Source organism: Sminthopsis crassicaudata, chromosome 4, assembly GCF_048593235.1.
Source record: "Sminthopsis crassicaudata isolate SCR6 chromosome 4, ASM4859323v1, whole genome shotgun sequence".
NCBI lineage: Eukaryota > Metazoa > Chordata > Mammalia > Dasyuromorphia > Dasyuridae > Sminthopsis > Sminthopsis crassicaudata.
Window position 1 is genome coordinate 444,996,922 of NC_133620.1, and position 18,522 is coordinate 445,015,443.

An 18,522-nucleotide genomic window follows, 5' to 3' on the forward strand; every position below is an offset into this window, starting at 1 on the left:
TGATGCACCAAGGCTTTATTGAACATCCTCCACTACGAAGGGAGGGTTCATAAACAAAACTGTCTCCTGGGAAGGACTTTTTGGTTCTGCCTCAAATTCTTCACGATCTGAAGCACCTGAAAAGGCCAAGAGATTATTATAGAGAGAAAAGGAACAGGGCCAAAGAAAGAGGCTCGGAAAGCAGTGAGCTCTGAGGCTGTGCTTATGGGAAGGGTCATGGGTGGGGTAGTAGCTAGGGATTTTCCAGTTGTGGGTCAGGCTTTCTTCTGATCTTTCACCTAAAATACGAGGGGTCCCCAGTCCCACAGGGCCAAAATGCAAGGAGAGCAACGGGATAGAAGATAAAGGGATGCAAGTTTGACAGATCCCATGTGGCCCAAGTATCACAAGCAGGGTCTAAGCACCTCTCATGTGGCCATATCAAAGATACCTCATATCCAAAATGTTAATTAAATGCCACGAATAGAGCAGGTTTCCATTTAGGATCTAAGGAGTCTAAGGGCTGGGTATTTAAACATGAGAGATAATGGGACCATAGATTTAGAGCCAAAAGGGATCTTAATGGCCATGAAATCCACCTTTCTCATTTTACAGATGGGAAAACTGAGGCCCATTTATGATTTCCCAGGGTTATGCAGCTAGTCTGAGGCAGGATTTGAACCCAAGACTCCTCTGCCTCCCAGGCTGTTGCCTAATTCACCACACCATTCTACATCTTCTGGATGAGGACTTAGACACCACCTAGCATGGTCCTTCCCCTCCCACCCCGTATTTAAGGTGCACAAGGCTCACCTCCCTCCCAATGATCCAGAATACAGTGCTCAACATAGTTGGGGTCACAGTGCAGAGTCTCGCATTTCCTGCAGAACAGAATCTCACAGCGGGAACAGGGTCCATCATTGGGTCGTTGCTTCTCCAGGAGGCACATCTGCCCTGGCTGGATCCTCTTCCTGGTGGTTACAGGATGGTGGGAGGGGGAGATCAGCATTGCCACCCTTCCTGCCCCATCTCTAATTTTAGACTGCCCAAAGGGATAAGGGGTTGAGAGGAATATAGTTAATCTCTATGGGATATAATAAAATGAGAAGACTCTTAAATCTTGGATCCTATCAGTAAGACCCCCACTATAACCCCTCAATCTCACCCATCAGAAACCGTTCCCCCCCCCAAGATTGACAGCATCCTTTGGATTTTTGGTACTATGAAGAAACTAAGGAGTACCATCTTCCTTTCTCTCAATAGCCCAACCCTCTGAGATACCTCCAGAACCAGGAATCCAGGCCCCCTGTGCTAAGTACCTGTCCACAGGAAAGGCTAGATTGGAGAGGAGGGTAAAGGGACTGAGCCAGGTCCAGAATCCACTCTCAGAGCGCCTCAGGGACGACACCTCAGATGCACTGGACTCTTGACGGAGAGGACAGTAAGATACTGAGCCTTTGTCTTTCCCATCACCATCCTGGAGCTCCTGTCCCGATTCCCAGTAATCCCCCTCCTTCTCTGATTCATTCTCTGCCTCATCTGAATCCTTCTCTTCAGAATCCTCCTCCTCTTCATTGTCCCCCTCTTCCACCTCATCATCCAGGAATTCTTCTGGATTCTTTTTCCACAGAGGGATCTTCAGACCTAGAAAATTGGGGCAAAGGAAATCTCAGTAAAATTTCACCCTTAACCTAGCTTTTCCCCATTAAGATCTTGGATACCAAGATCATCATCTTCTTTCTTCTTTCTTTCTTTCTTTCTTTCTTTCTTTCTTTCTTTCTTTCTTTCTTTCTTTCTTTCTTTCTTTCTTTCTTTCTTTCTTTCTTTCTTTCTTTCTTTTTTTCTTTCTTTCTTTCCTTCTTCTTTTTCTTCTTCTTCTTCTTCTTCTTCTTCTTCTTCTTCTTCTTCTTCTTCTTCTTCTTCTTCTTCTTCTTCTTCTTCTTCTTCTTCTTCTTCTTCTTCTTCTTCTTCTTCTCCTTCTCCTCCTCATCCTCCTTCTCCTCCTTCTTCTCCTTCTCCTTCTCCTCCTTTCTTTTTTTGTGAGGCAGTTGGGCTTAAGTGACTTGCTCAGAGCCACACAGCTAGTAAATGTTAAGTGTTTAAAGTCAGATTTGAACTCAGATCCTCCTGATTTCAGGGCCTATGCTCTATATACAATGCCATCTAGCTTTCCCTCTTTCTTTTCTGTGCCTCTGCACCTACACTTTACAAGGTTACCTTTGTTGTTGTTGCTCAATCTTTTCAGTTTGCCATTATCTCCTCCGGCATATTTTACAGGTGAGGAAACTGAGGCAAATAAGTTTTAGTGATTTGGCCAGGGCCATACAGCTGATGAGGTCACATTCAAACTCAGGTCTTTGTGACTGCAAGCCAGGTACTCTGTCCATTACACTATCTTCAGTCTTATCATCTGTCAATTATTAGAATAGTCTCCTAACAGACTTTCCTGCCTCCACTTCCTTTTCCAGTTCACCTTTCAAATTATAAGGATCATCTCATATTCATAGACCCTATCATGACACGCCACTGTTTTCCTTAGTCTTGGAAGGCAGGGTGGGGTGCTTTTCCCCTTCCCTCAACCTCCCCTATAACTTCTTCCACCCCCTTCCCCAGGTTTTCCCCCCTCATTCTCTTCGGCTCAAACACGGAGTGCTGAAAAATGAAAGGGATGTGAGGATCTATTACCTGTCTGGGATTTAGCTGACCTGGGATGAAACATTTGCTGTGAACAATTTACAAGGAGGGTAGCTGAGAGGGGTCCTGCTTTTTCAAGTATGGCTGCCATAGTGATAGCGCTCTAACTCAATTTCTATAGAAAATACAACCGTGTGTGTGTGTGTCAAGAAGAGCCCTCAATCGCCTTCCTGTCCTACTCACCATTGCCCCTCTTATCCATTCCGTAGTTATTTCTGTGTTGCTTGGGAAATTTGTCCCCACACTATTTAACCCACCACAGGAGTGTCTCCTATCCTACCCTAGAGAACAAAAGTGACAAGGGCTTCCCCTTATCCCTACATATCTTGGTCTTATCATCACAACTACTGTTAGGTCACAATGGAGTTAGAACCCCAGCCTCCCAAGAGCCAGGAAAGGGCCTCCTTGTCCCGGATGCCTGAAAACTGCAAACCTCAGGGATTTTCTTCCTCCTCATCCTCCCCCTCCTTCCCATCTTTCTCCTACCATTCTTTCCCTAGCCCTCCAAATTGTGCCCCTTCTTTTTGTCCTCCTGAAAAAAAAAACATCCCCAAATTGAGGAGAATGTGAGAACCTGAAGAAGAATAGGATGCGGGTCTGATCTAATTTGAGATGAAACAGAAATGTGGAGCTTAAGGAAAAAAATAAAAGATCTCTGCTCCCTAACCTTAATTTCCAATTTTCCACAACTTTCAGGGAGCTCCCAGTTTAAGGAAACATACACACACACACACACATCCCTGCCCTTGGGCAATGCCATCTGTTTTTCTAATAAAAACCAAGGAAAATATTTAGCTATGAAAAAACCAACAAGAATATAACGGAGGTGTGTATATATATGTGTGTGTGTGTGTGTGTGTGTGTGTGTACACATATATATATGTGTGTGTGTGTACACCTATATATATATATACATATGCATGCATATATGTATACATATATTAATATTTCCCAAAAGAGAATAATTTTAATTGATTAGAATTTAAAACTTCACAAAAGACCTCTGAAACACTCTGCATGTACTTTCTCATATTCAGATGAGTAATATGAAGGAACAGACTTATAAACAATAGAATGTAAACTCCCTGAGGGCAAGGAAGAGAAGAGGGATCTGTTTGGGGCATGGTTCTGGAACAAAGGGGACCGGGACTATTTGTCTTTATGATGGCAGCCCTAGCCCAATTTCTGGGTTGGAAACAGATGGGAAGATGATGGATAGGTCAGATAGAGAGATTTACATACATATATACACCTATATGTGAAATATCTGATTAGAGATAGAGAGTAAGTAGGAAGAGTAACAAGGGAGAGAGAAAAGCCAGCTCCTCCTTTTCCGGTTAGGGTTTGCCTTTTATGACCAAGTGTCCTAATTTCCTCCTTGGGCTCTGTGCTGTAGTTTTCTCCTACTCTCTCCTTTCTCTGTTTCTCTCTTTCCTTCTTTAAACTCTTTCTCCAAGCCCAATTATTCTCCATATAATTTTCAAGCTGTCAGGGCCCCAAAGTAAATGAACATTGATTTCACACTGTTGCCAGCAATTAGGCAAAGATGTTAAACACGAAAACCGAGGAAAGGAGATGGCAATCATCAGCAGACATGAGATTCTTACGTTTAAAGATTTATCAGCAAAGCAAGATTCTATTATTTATGAAGTGCCTTCAGCTCCTGGAGGAACGTGTTCACTCAGACTTACACATAAGACAATTAATTATTTAGCCGCTCAGTCACACAATTAATGGTTATTAGACAGGTGAGCTCCCATAGGAGGTCCAAGCTCTCCCTGCCTATGCCGCAAAGCCTTCTGCTAGTGGAATAGAGAACAGAGCTCTTTGAGACATAATCCTGAGACCGAGAGATAGTTTTTCCATGGGGACGATCAGTACTGAGGTATTTTCCAAGTGACTTGAAGCGGCCTGGATTCATTTAAGCACAAATGTGAGGTGGAAATACAATGAACTAAAAGTGCTGAAGGAGACCTGACGGAGAAACGTGGCAAGTGGGGATGCTTCAGAAGCCATGACCTATGGCTTGCCTTCACCTGAACTGGTGAAAAACTCTGAGGACATTTTCCTCCTTCTTCCTTGTTCTGACAGTTACTATGATTTCAAGAGGACAGTTCAAGGCAAAAAATTTCCGTCACTCTCATCTTGCTGAGAGAAGCCAGGGACTACAGAGCCCACAGTGTTCTTTACTGCTTATCCAAGCAGCAAAGTTCCCTTTCAAAAAGTCCAACCTGGTCCTAAGGCACTGCTGGGCTATGGTGACATCATGAGTCAGAGCTATCACTTTCCCTTCCATCCCAGCGCCCATGGTGGTGAATATTAAACAGGCAGAACTTCTGATCTCATATTCTCAGAAGATTGAAGAAATCAAAAACCGACTCCACTCGCTGGGAGAGGGAAAATAGTGGGAAAGGTTGTGCTCCATGATATCTGTAGGGAATGTTTGATTCTATCATATTTTTACTCATTTGATTAATTAAACTGTTTCCCTAACTGCAAACTGGAGGCTGAAGAATTTTGTCAGAATTTAAGAGGAAATGGAGACTTTTCAGTGAAGTTAAGGTACATGAGCCAGTGAGAGCCTTGGAGTATTATGTGCTTCTTCCCAGTGAATCTGTGGGATGCAATCTTTTCCTGCACAGTGCTCCCACAAGCCCATTTCATGGGATCCTTTCTATTCCAGAAATTCCCTTTGACTCTGGCTGAAAGATCCCTTTGATTAAGTCCAGTGCTTTCTGCCTTCCGCTGTTTTCCCTAAGCCTGGGATAGTCCCCAGCTTTGTCTCCTCCTCCTAAAGATGTTCCTTCTCCTCATTGTCTTGGGCCTCCATCTGCAGCAGTCTCAAGCTGGGTGGGGTCCTTGCCTGGAGTTGTTCTCCGTGGGGTGTCCTTTCTGCGGTCACTAGCCCTTTATCCACTTCCTGGCAACTCAGTAACTTGGTGATTTCACAGAAAACTTTCACACAGACAACACAAGGCGTTCCCACAGTCGCTGTATTGCTGGTTAGTGTTTCACTTTCCAGCAGGAACTAAGAACCTTGGCAGGGTCTCCGTGTTTCTTAGAGCTTCCATAGAAATGAAGCAGATCCCTAATTACCCTTGTCATTGTTCCTTGTTCCATTAATCCAGTTAGTCCAGTTATGTGTTAAGTCCATACTTCCAAGATTAGAAGCGGGCGTGGAGTTGATGTAGCATCTTGGAAAAAGCACTGCATTTAGAATTATATAACCTGAGTTCAAATCTTGTCTCTCATATGAGCCAGCAGCAGTTCTAAATCCCCGAACCTCAGTTTCTGAGGTTTCTATCTGTAAAAATGCTAGGAGGCCCAGTGTATAGAGCACTAGCCTTGAATTCAGGAGGACTCGAGTTCAAATCTGGTCTCAGATACTTAATACTTCCTAGCTGTGTGACCCTGGGCAAGTCACTTAACCCCAACTGCCTCAGGGGAAAAAAAAGTATTAGATTACATAGTCTCTAAGGTCTCTTCCAGTTTGAAAGATATATACATGAAATCCTACCTCTACTTTAAAAAAAAAAAAAAAAAAAAAAAAAAAAAAAGAGTGTGATGGTCTTCCTGTAGGTCTCAAAATATTATGTGAGGACCAAAGGGACATATGGGCTTGTCCTTCTCTTACCCTGTTCTTGTTGACAATGAGCTTCTCTGGTCTTGAGATAACAGGTCTACAGTCTGTTGCCAGGTCCATCATTCTAAGCCTTTCCTACTGGTAAGCACCCAACAATGATTGCGAGCTCCTTTAGGGCGGGAACTGACTTTTTTTGTGTGTCTCCAGTACTCAGCCCAAAGCCTAACATGTAAGAGGCATTTAGTAAATGCCTACTGACAGTCTTATTGCTCTCTATTGTTTACCAGTGTTCCCTTGGTGATGCTACATGATTATAGGTCCTGGAATGTCACCTGCGGAAGAACCAAAGTGGAAGGATCCAAAGAGTAATGGATCACAGATCTAAAGCTGAAAGGGATTTCAGAGATTCAATCTCTTCATTTTGCAGAGGAGAAAATTAAGACCCATGGTTCTTGCTTATAGTCTCATACTAGAGAATAATTGTCAGAAGCAGGATCTGAACTCGACTCCAGAGCCAGGGCTCTTTTTCCTGTCGATTACTTCATGGTAGGCTACAAAACATTTCCACTGAGATCTATATGCAAGTCATGGTCCCAAAGGACAGCATCAAGGAAATGTAGGTTCAGAAAATAATGTGAATCAGTCAAATAGCTAGAGCATATGATGATGGGTGCATTGATACCCATGAAATGTAAATATACATTTGGAAGGCTGCCTGCACAATGGGCAGTTCTTTTGTGGATCTGTCCCACTGGGCCATTGTGAATATAGCACTTCTTCCACCATGATGACGACCACAGCACCTGACTTCAGACTGTCCATCTTCAGCATGGTCCCAACTTTTGACCAAAGATCCCATTTGAATAACAACTACTGACATTTGCACAGCCAAGGTGAGCAAATCTACTCGACTTCCTCTGACCTTAAAAACAACAATCGGGTTGGTACTATGATATTATCTCCATTTTACAGCTGAAGAAACGGAGGCACAGAGGGGCTAAGTAATTTAGACATGGTCACACAGCTAGTCAGTGTCAGAGCTCATTCAGCATCTTGAATCCAACTGTTAGAAGTAACATGATTCATAATGAGTCCTCCGGAATAATAGTCAGTCACTGCTTTGATCAGAGTTCCTAAACATTTCAAAGTGTACATCTCAACAATATTATCATATAAATTGTCCTAATTCTGCTCACCTTACTATGCATCAGTTCATACAAGTTTGACCAACTTTCTCTGAAATCATCTCTTTCATCTTATTTTATGGCACAATTGTATTTCTTTATATCTAGATATTATCATTTTTAACATTTATATACTATTCCATAATTGATGGGCATCTCTTGGTTTCCAGTTCTTTGTCACTACAAAAAAGCATAGCTATTAAAGAACTTCTGTAGATGAAAGTCTTTTTTCTATATATAGAATTTGGAGCCTGATCCAATGAAAAAACCCAGCAACACATGCATAATTGTAGTGCCCCTTTCTTGTGTAAACATTTTCTTTATTAAAAGGGACAGAAAAAATTATTTTTTTTGGTGATAAAACACAGAGAAAAGCAACTTGAAGAGAGACACAGAGAAGAAGAAAGAGAAGAGAGAAGAAAGAGCTGAGAGAAAAGTAATCCCTCAGAAGTAAAATTACTGAAGATGATAAAGGACGGCTGCAGGTCATTGATTTCCAGAAGTTAATTTAGATGTAATAGGTTGATTGATCCATGAGATCCCAATAGAAGCTACCTCTGGTCTACAAAAAATGAAAACCTACAGAGCTAAGATAGTCAACAGAAATGGAGAATAGAACAACAGAAACAGAAAATAATAGCAATTGCTTTGAACTGAGCCCAGTTGAGAGGAGCTGACTAGAAAGAGACTTAGCTTGATGTGGGGAGCTAATCTGAATGGAGGAAGGCTCTGATGCTGGGAGCTGATTGGAGACAGCAGATTCCCCTGCTGTTTGAAGCATTCACTAGGCAGAGGTTTTTCTCTTTAGCACCGTTAGCTGCCTGACAGAGAGGCTTGTTTACTTTGCCCTTCACTGACCTCTACAATGCTAGAAGGGGGAGAAACATCCCACAGTCCAGAGCACTAACCTGATTAGCATTGCAGAAGTAGAACTGATTTTCTTTGAAAGAGTATAATGCTGCCCCAGCACCAAGCCAAGGGAAGAGGCTTAAGGCTGCTATTTACTAAAATAAAAAATTAAATAAAAACTTAGTGCTACATCAGCAGTCTGAGAGCAACAGAGAGAAGCCCAGAAACAGGAGCAGAACAGCTGAGCAGGTGATAAAGGGTATAGACTGTTCCCTAAAGAGACAGAGACATCAGGGGTTGTAATCCAGCGATGTCACTCAGACATTAGGGTTTTTCCACTCATGCTATGTTTCTTGTGAGTTTGGGCCCTTATCCTACATGCTTTGATGGTAGTGTGGCCAGGTTTATGGGGAAACACGATTATTATAGCTTCAGCTCCTATTTGTAAATGTTTCATGATCAAGTTAATGGCGTCATCTTGGCGGGGACCACTGAGGATGGGAAAGCTACAACTGGGACTAGTCAGAGCTTATCTCCCTCCATACCAAAGGTCTCCTAGGACCGTGAGAGTGAGTTGCAGCAACATGCTCCCCCGTCTGAAGAATCATTAAAACATTTAAAGTTTGAAGCTTTGGAGATATCGGGCAGGTGTTGAGAGAAGCCAGCCCAGGATAGACCGCAAGCGCTATATATTCAGAGGAAGCAGGATGGGATAGTCAGGGGAGAGTTCATTCTTCCCAGAGGATATAGGTCTTGAAAGACATATGCCATTTGAAGAAACACAGAGAAGAAGGGAGAGCTTCTGGTTGCTTTTAAAATAAAACAGATTTGGTAAAGAGTGATCAAGAGATAAATAGCCAGGCAGAGACAGATACACAGAGGCAGACATAAATACAGAGAGACAGAGACAAATAACTAGCCAGATGGACAAAGAGGCAAAAAAAAAAAAAAAAAAAATGAAGGAAGGATATGCTATCCATATAAATCCCTTCAGGACCTGCTTTACCCTTCAAGTTTCTCCCCTTTTCCAGCGTCTCCCTCTTTCTCTCCAAACCAGGCCTTTCTGCCACAGGTCAGAAAAAAATTATTTACCAGCTAAAATTTGCTTACATGTATCACAGTGGAGAGGCTGATCTCGTTCTCATTTTTCTGTACTCCAGAGAGCAAGGCCGGTCAGAGACTTCCAGTGGCTCCCCTGAAGGGTTAATAGGGAGTGTTTGTAGCAGCCCCCGTCACCAAGGAGAGGAGAGAGCTCAGCGGCAAACCCAGCAGGAATCCTCCAGCCACCTCGAGTAGTGCTGGGAGTGGGTGGGGGGGAGAGAAGGGAGGTTCACTTACCGGTGCAGCACCTACCTGTCCCTCTGCAGTGGTGGCAGGTCCTCAGGATGGCCTCAGCGGTCCAAAGGGTGAGGTAGTTATCAGTTAACTTGGTGGGGAAGGGAGAGAGAGTAGTTTAGGAAGGAATTCAGGAATCAGTGGGCAGGGGAAGTTGAGGTCGGAGCTCATTTTGCCATGGAGACGAAGCTGGAAGAGTAAGCAGAGTGGGGAGAATGGATTTCTGAGGGAATTGGGAGGGAGAGATAGGGATAGGGCCCATGTAAAGCGTGGTCCCTGAGTCAGGGCTGCCAGGTGGAAGGAAGAGGAGCCAGCCGTGATCGGGAACCCAGGGGGAGGAAGTTGCCTTAGGTTTGACCCACATTTAACACTTGGAAGATGAGCGGAGGGCCATTTGCCACCAGCCCCTCTAAGTCCCAGCCCAGTGGCAGGACAGTGTCCAGACTCCCAGATCCCCCAATCCGCAGCATTAGGCCTTTTAAGTCCAGTGAACAGTACCTGGAGGCAATGAAAGAGGACCTTGCCGACTGGCTCAGGAATCTCTACCAACTGGATATTGACTCAGCCAACTTCCTGGAGATGCTGGAGACCGGCCAGCTGTTGTGCCAACATGCCAATGCGGTCACCCGAGCTGCCCGCGACTTCCTGGCCCGGTCCCCAGCTTTGGCCCAGAAAATCTGGCTGCCCCGATCGGGGGTGTGCTGTAATGGGGCGGCCCAGCCAGGCACCTTTCAGGCTCGGGACAATGTCTCCAACTTCATCCAATGGTGCCGGAAGGAGATGGGCATCAAAGGTAACCCACCCGGGAGCCCCCTGGGAGCACAGCAAAAAGAGCACGTGCTTGGGATCTGACTCAGCCAGTCACAAGCAGGCGCCATCATGGAGAGAAGTTAGAACTAACTTGCCAGGTTTTCTTCTTTTTGACAAGAGTTAAACTTGTCAAAAAGGGTTCAAATCCTGTCTCAGATAATTATTAGCTGTGTGATCCTGGGCAAGTCACTTAATTTCTCACAGTCTCAGTTTCCTCATCTATAAAATGAAAATAATAATCTACCTTCTGTCTCTGTCCGTCTCTGTCTCTCTCTCTCTCACTCACTCTCTTTTTCTCCTGCTCTCTCTTTCCATCATCTACCCTCTTATTTGTCTGGCTCTATGACTTCCTATTTACCTACTTGTCTGAATATCAGTCTATTTGTCTATCTGCCTATCTTCATTCACGTATTGACATATTTGTTCAGCTACTAATTTATCTATTCACCTTCATATTTACTTATCCATCCATTTATTTATCTACTTTTTATTTATTTTGTGGAGTGTTGGATCTGTGATTTCATGGATATGGGGCACTCCCAGTGAGGAAATTCCCTTTACCAAATAAGCAGTTGTAGTATTGTGGAAAGAGCACAGGCTTTGTAGTCAAAACCTGAGTTTGAATCCAGCCTCTGATGCTCATTACTTGTGTAACCTTACGAAAGCCACTTATCTCCTTGGGCTTCTGGAGGAGGAATTTCCTCATCTGCAAATTGAAAAGTGGACTAGGTAATCTCTGAGGCTCCTTCTAGGTCTACATTTAGATCTCCATAGCTATTATCTGAGGTTTTATTGAGCGTTTAAGTGACTTGTCTAGGGTCACACAACCAGTATGTGTTGGAGAATCTGAATTCAAGCTTATATCTTGATGTCTCCCACTTAGAAGAAGCTTAATAGTATCTTCAAGGTACTGTTAAAAGGATGTTAATAGTTCAAAAGATGTTTATAGCCAGACAAATAGTCAGGTAGAAAGATAGATAGATAGGATTGAATTGAAAAACAAATGAGCATGTGAAAAGCTGGGATGACAAGGGTACCATGACAGAATAATATTTTTCTCGACGCAGCACTATTGCTGTCCTAATGCCATTCTTTTAGGCAGACAGCTACAAGCCCCATCTTTCTCTGTCAAGTGGACCCCATTTTGTCCAGTCCTCTGCCTTCAGGTTGAACTGAAGATTGTTTTCTTATAGGATTTTTTCTTTTTTTTTGGATGGGTGTGGGTTGGGGGTAGTAGGTAATACATCAATGCAAGGAACTCCCAGTATAGAAACTCCCTTCATTGATGCAGAGATAACATATCTGTAATTTTCAGTCCTAGGGAGCTGCCCATGACACTCATCAAAGCTACATAGCTTGTCCATGTTTGCACAGCCAGGACAGATTAGAAGCAAGACTTGGAAGCAAGTTTTCTTTACACCTCTATTCCAAGCTAGGCTCTGTTTGCTTCCTACCCAAATGGTTTTTGACCTCTGAGGTCTCTTTGAGACACAGTTTCCCCATCTGTAAGATGGATCTCTCAGGATAAAGATGTAAAGATGATCTCCCAAGTCTCTCAGTCTCTTCCAATTCTGACATTTTAGGAATCTAAGATTCCATTATTCTTGAGAGCCCCAAAATGGGATCACCCCAAGAATTTCTCCTTTTCCCAAAAAGGCTCCTCTTCCAAGAAGGGAAAGGAAAAGGGAGAAGAAGCTGATCTACCCCCATTCTCCCTTCTCTCTGCCCCACAGAGGTGCTGATGTTTGAGACAGAGGACTTGGTACTTAGGAAGAATGAAAAGCATGTGGTCTTGTGCCTGCTGGAGCTGGGACGGCGAGCCTGGAGGTTTGGGGTAGCAGCTCCCACCCTGGTGCACCTGGAGGAGGAGATTGAGGAGGAATTGCGGCAGGAGCTGGCCCTGCCCCCACCTGATCCTCCTCCCCCAGCTCCTCCTGCCCGGCAATCCTGCCATTTCAAAAACTTGGACCAGATGGTGAGGGGAAGGAGGGAGGGATCATTACATATACCGTTAAGCTTTCCCTAACCTACCAGTCCAGACATCTAGTGCTGCTTCCTGAAGGACTAATGTGGGGGAAGAAGCAGGATGCAGAGCTAAAAAACTCTCTAGGCCACCATATTAGCCTCTTAAGGTGATAGCTCTCTCCAGCTTCCCAGAACCAGAAAGGCAGGAGCTCTAAGTTTTAGTCACTAATGAAATTGCTGTGTGAATTATGACCTCGAATAAATAATTTCTTCTCCCTACATGCAGAGAAATGTGAAAAATGAAGGTTTTCTATAATCCCTTGGAAATTTTACCCTCCAATTTATCCTGCTCCTACTGGAGCCCTTGGTAATAAATGGAGCTTTTGGTAATAAAAAAAAAAAATCCTCCCCTCCCTCCTGTTCCCAAACTAGATCCCAACTGATCTCCTAATTCTGCCAGAGAGATGCCGTAATACCCCTTAGTCGTCCTCCTCCTTTCTCAGCCCTGCATGTGTGTGTGTGTGAGAAGGGTGATGGGATGGAGATTGAGTTTAGAGAAGTGGCTTTGAAAGGGAATACAAGGAGTCCTCCAGGAGCTCGCTTCCTGTCTTCCCTTGCAGGTACAGAATCTGATAAGTTACTGCACCTGCCCTGTGCAGTTCTCCATGATCAAGGTGTCTGAAGGGAAATATCGAGTGGGGGATTCCAACACACTCATCTTTGTCAGGGTGAGTTCCTGACTGAAGGCTGCTGGGAGTTGGGGTGAGGGGAGGGAGGTGGTCTCAGAATCTCCTCTGCACATATATCATTTCTCCTGGATTGGGGTGGAAAGGATGGATTGGGGTGGAAAGGATAGGGAAGGAGGGAGTCTCCTGAGTTAGACAGTATAGGTTAGTGGTTGTTCCTTGGAATGTGGCAGATGGGGGGGCAATTACTTCAGGAGAAGGGAAGTCACTTTTCTGAGTATCTTGTATCTTGGGTTGGGGCTGGGAGTGGTAGTTTGAGTAGTACTTCTACTAGGGAGTAGTAGATAGTTCTGAAGACTCAAGACCCAACTGAGAGAGATGTGAAACCCCTCCAGCCATGGGGGCAACTGGATCGAGATGTCCCATAGGAGGAGGAGGCTGGCACCTTTGTTCACCTTGAGAGAGGTTGAGGTTAGGGACAATGGTACAGATTTCCCAGAGTTGCCCTCTCCAACTCACCTTCATGCCCAAGGCAGAGGAGGGCAAGATCTCAGGTAGTAACAGGTGAGCCTCATTCATGCTTCTTACTGCCATATACACACACACCATACATACATATAGCTATACATGTATATATAAACAGAGAGAGAAGGGATGGAAAGAGGGAGGAAGGGAGGGGGGAGAGACAGAGACAGAGAGAGAAAGGGAAGGAAGGAAAGCAAGAGAAAGAGAGACAGAGACAGAGAGGGAAGAAGGGAAAGAGGGAGGGAAGGAGGAAGGGGAGGAAGAGAGAAGACAGGGAGAGAGGGAAAAAGGAAGGGGCGGGGTCTGAGAGGACAAAGAGAGAGGAGAGAGAGAGAGAGAGAGAGAGAGAGAGAGAGAGAGAGAGAGAGAGAGAGAGAGAGAGAGACTGTGACATATATCAGAAACAGCCAGGAAGTAGTACTCTAGTGGGAGTACTAGATCTGGAATTAGGAAGATCTGAATTCAAAACCAGTTTTACATACTTTCTAGCTTGTGTGACTTAAATCACTTAGTCTCCATCTTAGTTTCCTTATCTGTAAATGAGAAAACTGTAAGTCATATAATAGCACCTACCATCCCAAGGTTATTGGGATGATAGAATGCTATATTACATTTATAAAGTGCTTTACAAGCTTTAAAATGCTGTATAAATGGCTGGTGGTAGTAGTCATGACTCCATTTAGGGTTTTGGGTTTGTTTTTTTTAGCAGAGATATTAGAGTGCTTTGACATTTCCTTCTCCAGTTCATTTGACAAATGAGGAAACTGAGGCAAACAGGGTTAAGTGACTTGCCCAGGGTCCCGTAGCTTGTGTTTGGGGTCAGATTTAAGCAGACTTGGTGCTCTATCCACTGCATCACCTGGCAGCCCATAGAAAGAGTCGCTATTATTACTTGTTGCTCCTTTTCTGCCTGGAACATTCTCTCACAAATCCATATAAAACAAAGGGTATGGAAAGCTACACACACGCGCGTTTGAAGCTGGGGGATGTCCTTTAGCAGGAGCCTCGGGGCTCCAGAGTTGTGCAGTTTAAGGTAAAGCCCTGGTCCAAGTCTTATTGGAGCCCGGTGCCCCCCTCTCACCGCGCCCTTGTCCCCAGCAGATCTTGCGAAACCACGTGATGGTGCGCGTAGGGGGCGGCTGGGACACCCTCGGGCATTACCTGGATAAACACGACCCCTGCCGCTGCACCTCTCTGTGTGAGTCTCCCTGTAGCTCGATGTGAGAGAGGGCGGGGGAGGGGTAGACTGGCAGAGGAGTTTGGAGGAAGGACTAGGGGTGGGCAGCCTCTCCCCCAAGAGAGAGAAGAGCTTCGAGGGAACTGCAGGCAGGAGTCGGACTAGGGACCGTTAGCTGGGGAGTGGAGCATCCTGAAATCCACTAGAAGGAAATGGGAAGCTGGCAGAGGGAGGAGCTGAAACGCCAAGAATCGCCACCAGATGGCACTTGAACACTTGGATGGATGACCGTATTTGAACCTGATAGGGAGGAGAGAAGGGCTAGGTGGGTTTCTGTAGTGGTTAATGGGGCAGGAAATGGGAGATAATGGGAAAGGGGAAGGAAACCAGGCACCATCAGCAGAAGCCGAGCTCCCTTTTCCCCCTCTCTGCTCCCCCACTCCTGGGGGGATTGTTTTGGCAGCTCACAAGATGGGCAGCCCCCAGAAGCTGCAGACTCCCCCAGTACAGCACGAGGTGAGAATACAAGGGGCTTCCACACAGCCTCAGCCCACCCTGACCATCAACCGCTCCCAGAGTCCTCTGCCCCCAGTGGATTGGAAGACATATACGCCTCCAGGTCGCAAGCTTTGGCCTCCCCGCTCCTGCTCCCCAAGACCTCATGATAGGTGGGGGACAGGCATGGGGTCTTCAGGAGACACGGCTGTACCTCAGAGGTATGGGGGGACAGGCAATCTCTCTTTCTTTCTCCCTTGGCACCCCCCACCCTGTTCTCAGGACAACTGCCTAGTTCTCCCCTGTCTTCCTTTTGCCTCCTTCCCATTTTCCTCTACCCCACAATCCTGGGCACTTGATTTTTTGCCTTTTTCCACGACTTCCCCTCCCACTCATTATCATTGAAAGTGAAATGTTAGAGCTAGAAGAGACTCTTAGAAGTAAGTCATTTGATCCACTTCCTCGAGTTAAAAATGACTCAAGTTATTGGGAGTCAGGCTTAGATTCCGATATCTGACCCAGAGCTGTTGGTCACCATGCAACTCACTTGATTTCTTTAGGAAAAGTCTGAAAACCCAAACTACCTTGTCCTATAACTCTTTCCCTTCTCAATGGGGAAAACAATGGGAGTCCGGAGGTGAGAATAGTGAGCAATGGAAGAAGAGACAACTATCATATTTTCACATCAAAGGGAGGTGGCCATCCTAACGAAGTGGAGAATAGTCGATCTCTATCCAATGGGCAACCAAACATGATCATATCAGAGCTGAATAGATTTTGTCTTATAAGGAAGATAGGATGAGAGTGCATTCCCCCCCCCCCCAATAAGCAAAGTCTTTTGGAGGTCGGGGAGAGATCATCTCACAGGCAGGAGGCTGCATGAGAGTACCCCACTAGAACCTCCAACTCTATTGCAGGAGCCGGGAAACAGCCACTCCAACCCGTCGGATGTCACCAGCTAGAGACGTAGCCTCCAAGTCCCAGTTCTCAGTCACACAAACTGGCCAAGATTTGTATCAGGTTCCCATGAGGCAATGGAAAGGCAGGTGCTTACCTGGGGCTCCTCGGGGAGGGACCCCTAGCCACTGGAGCCCTGGAGAGATGGATATCCAAAGAAGCTGGGTCACTGATCCTACTCTTCAGAGGGTTTCAGCCCCTGAGGAGGCTCCTAAAAAACCACTGGGAAAAGTTCTCTCTATCCTACCTGTTTCCTCTAATCTATCCAAACCCTTTACCCTCAAACAATCCCTTCTAGGTCCTGGGAAACCTTCCCAGGATCAAACACAAGAAGTCATTACCTCCCAACTTGAGGGTCCTGGATTAGTCCAATCTTTTTCCCTTATGAAAGGGGTCACCAAGATGTCCATCTGCTCAGCTCCCAGTCACCCACTAACAGCAGGAAGGAGTCCTTCAGAATCTGAACGTGGTACCCCGGCTCCCACCACAGAAACAGGGAAAGATCCCACTGTAGGGGTCAGAGCTGGAGAAAGGGAGACCCCTCAGTCCCAAAATGGAAGTCAGTCCCTGGAGGCGAAGTCAAGAGGCCAGGATCAGACACTGGGCTCTGTGACGGGGGCTAGAAGAGGCCATCCTCCCAGGCACCATTCTGGAAGACAGACATTCACCGTTCTGTCCACTGACAAGGCCAAGGAAGAAGCACTGTCCCAGAGCCTGGAAGATGAGATCTTGATGGACATCAGGATGCTAGAGGCCAGAGGGGCCCATCCAGGGGTGAATCCTTGCCCCCCAGAGTCCCCAGTAGTGCAGATTCCTCGAAGCGGTGTATACGTCCCCCATCCCGGGACACGGTGGCCAGTGCCTGGCGCTTCTTATGATAGTGTCATTAGAGAACTGGCTCTAGAGCCCCCAGCCCTCATCAAGGTGGACCCGGGTGGCTGGGGGGTGCCCACCGTGCGTGCTCCTGAGCTAGACACAGCCCAAAGCAAGTGTGACTCAGAGGGAAAGGGGAACCTGTTAGAAAATGGGGTGGGGAGGAAGGTAGATGCAGGGGTCAGAGGCACAAAAGTGAAGAGAGCACCAATTATAGGACAGCAGGGAGGGCAATCCCGGACTCCACTCCCAGAGGCCAAGGGCAATGAAGTACCTCAACCCATACCCACCTCTGACTTGGAAAAATCCAAAGTGCCCACAGGGAAAGGCAGGAGGATGTTGAAAAAACCAGAGAGAATACCATCCATTTACAAGCTAAAACTGAGACCTAAGATCTGTCCTCGGAGAGACCACCGTCCAGAAAAGCGGCCCTCCCGGATTCCCACTCCTCTAGCCTATCGTCAGGCCAAGCCAAGCCGAGCCAAGGGGCCTCCTACCACGCCCAAGTTGAAGGGTGGGCTGGGCAGTGCAGGAGATGGGGGTTCAGGGGATGAGGAAGAGATCAGCACCGGCCTGTCCACTGAAAGCCTGGGATCACCAGCTGCTGGTCCATCCTGGCTTCCACAGGAGGAGGAGGAGGAGTCTTGGGTCTGAAGTAGGGCCAACCTTGGTCACACCCTCTGCTCAGTGGGTGGAGCCGGGAACTGGAAGGGAATAGGATGCTGTAGGACTTCCAGATTTCTGACCTTCCCACCCCGAGAGGGTAGGTGGTTTCCCTCCCTCTACTCTTTGCTTCAGCATTTGAGCTAAAAAGGTCAAAGTTAGAAAAATGCTTTGGCCCATTCTGTTGTACCAAAGGGCACCAGCCCTCCACACTTTCACACACCCTTTGGGAAAGTGGAAGAAACTTCCGGAACTATTCAATAATCTAATGTGGCTCCAGCAACCGTGCTCCAACAGGAGCCATTTCTTGACTCTCTTCCCTTTACCTCTGGATCAAGCCTGAATCTCCTCTCCCGATTAAGTTATTAAAGCTATATTTGTCGTTGGAGCAGGCTCCTTCATGTGTCTTTCTCTGAGTTTTTGGTTGATAACCAAGTATAGAGCCACAGATAGCAGAGCAAACAGCTTTGGCCCTAGACTTTGGCAAGGGGAGTTGTTGATTTCCTCACTTCTTGGTTTTCTGAAGACAGAGGGACAACCACCTCCAGTCACTCTATTAGGGTCCTGCCATTGTTAAAGGCCTGCTTTCCCCTCTTAGCTTTGAAGAGGATCAGAATAGAGCCTTGTTTCTACAGTACTTGAAATATGTCTGAGCTTTCTGGATTACAGTCTTGTGGAACAAACAACTGTTTGATGATTGCTTCTATCACCCAGGGGAACAAACAGGTTCACAAGAGTAAACTAGCT

The 18,522-nt window shown here is 45.9% G+C and overlaps 2 protein-coding genes across 2 annotated transcripts; one reads left to right on the plus strand and one right to left on the minus strand.

Annotated features, from left to right (window-relative positions):
• C4H17orf50 (chromosome 4 C17orf50 homolog) lies at window positions 1-6,113 on the minus strand. The gene is made up of 4 exons (XM_074263530.1): window positions 2,857-6,113; window positions 1,299-1,623; window positions 793-950; window positions 1-116 (listed from the first exon to the last, which is right to left on the minus strand). Exons 1-4 carry the CDS (start codon window positions 2,873-2,875, stop codon window positions 16-18), a joined length of 603 nt encoding a protein of 200 aa, XP_074119631.1. The 5' UTR covers window positions 2,876-6,113; the 3' UTR covers window positions 1-15.
• A 3,417-nt stretch (window positions 6,114-9,530) lies between these two features.
• GAS2L2 (growth arrest specific 2 like 2) lies at window positions 9,531-18,142 on the plus strand. Its single transcript, XM_074263526.1, has 6 exons — window positions 9,531-10,417; window positions 12,168-12,409; window positions 13,020-13,127; window positions 14,712-14,808; window positions 15,251-15,503; window positions 16,200-18,142. The coding sequence occupies exons 1-6, from the start codon at window positions 10,003-10,005 to the stop codon at window positions 17,764-17,766; spliced, it is 2,682 nt and encodes an 893-aa protein (XP_074119627.1). The 5' UTR covers window positions 9,531-10,002; the 3' UTR covers window positions 17,767-18,142.
• The last annotated feature ends 380 nt before the right edge of the window (window positions 18,143-18,522 follow it).

Excerpts from the sequence above, each read along its gene's own strand:
- C4H17orf50 (XM_074263530.1), bottom strand. Across the intron at positions 951-1,298 it reads CTAGCCTTTCCTGTGGACAG|GAAGAGGATCCAGCCAGGGC; the intron begins GTACTTAGCACA and ends TGTAACCACCAG. Across the intron at positions 117-792 it reads TCTGGATCATTGGGAGGGAG|GTGCTTCAGATCGTGAAGAA; the intron begins GTGAGCCTTGTG and ends TGGCCTTTTCAG.
- GAS2L2 (XM_074263526.1), top strand. The coding sequence starts at position 10,003 with ATGAGCGGAGGGCCATTTGCCACCAGCCCCTCTAAGTCCCAGCCCAGT. Across the intron at positions 10,418-12,167 it reads GAAGGAGATGGGCATCAAAG|AGGTGCTGATGTTTGAGACA; the intron begins GTAACCCACCCG and ends TCTGCCCCACAG. Across the intron at positions 13,128-14,711 it reads ACACACTCATCTTTGTCAGG|ATCTTGCGAAACCACGTGAT; the intron begins GTGAGTTCCTGA and ends TGTCCCCAGCAG.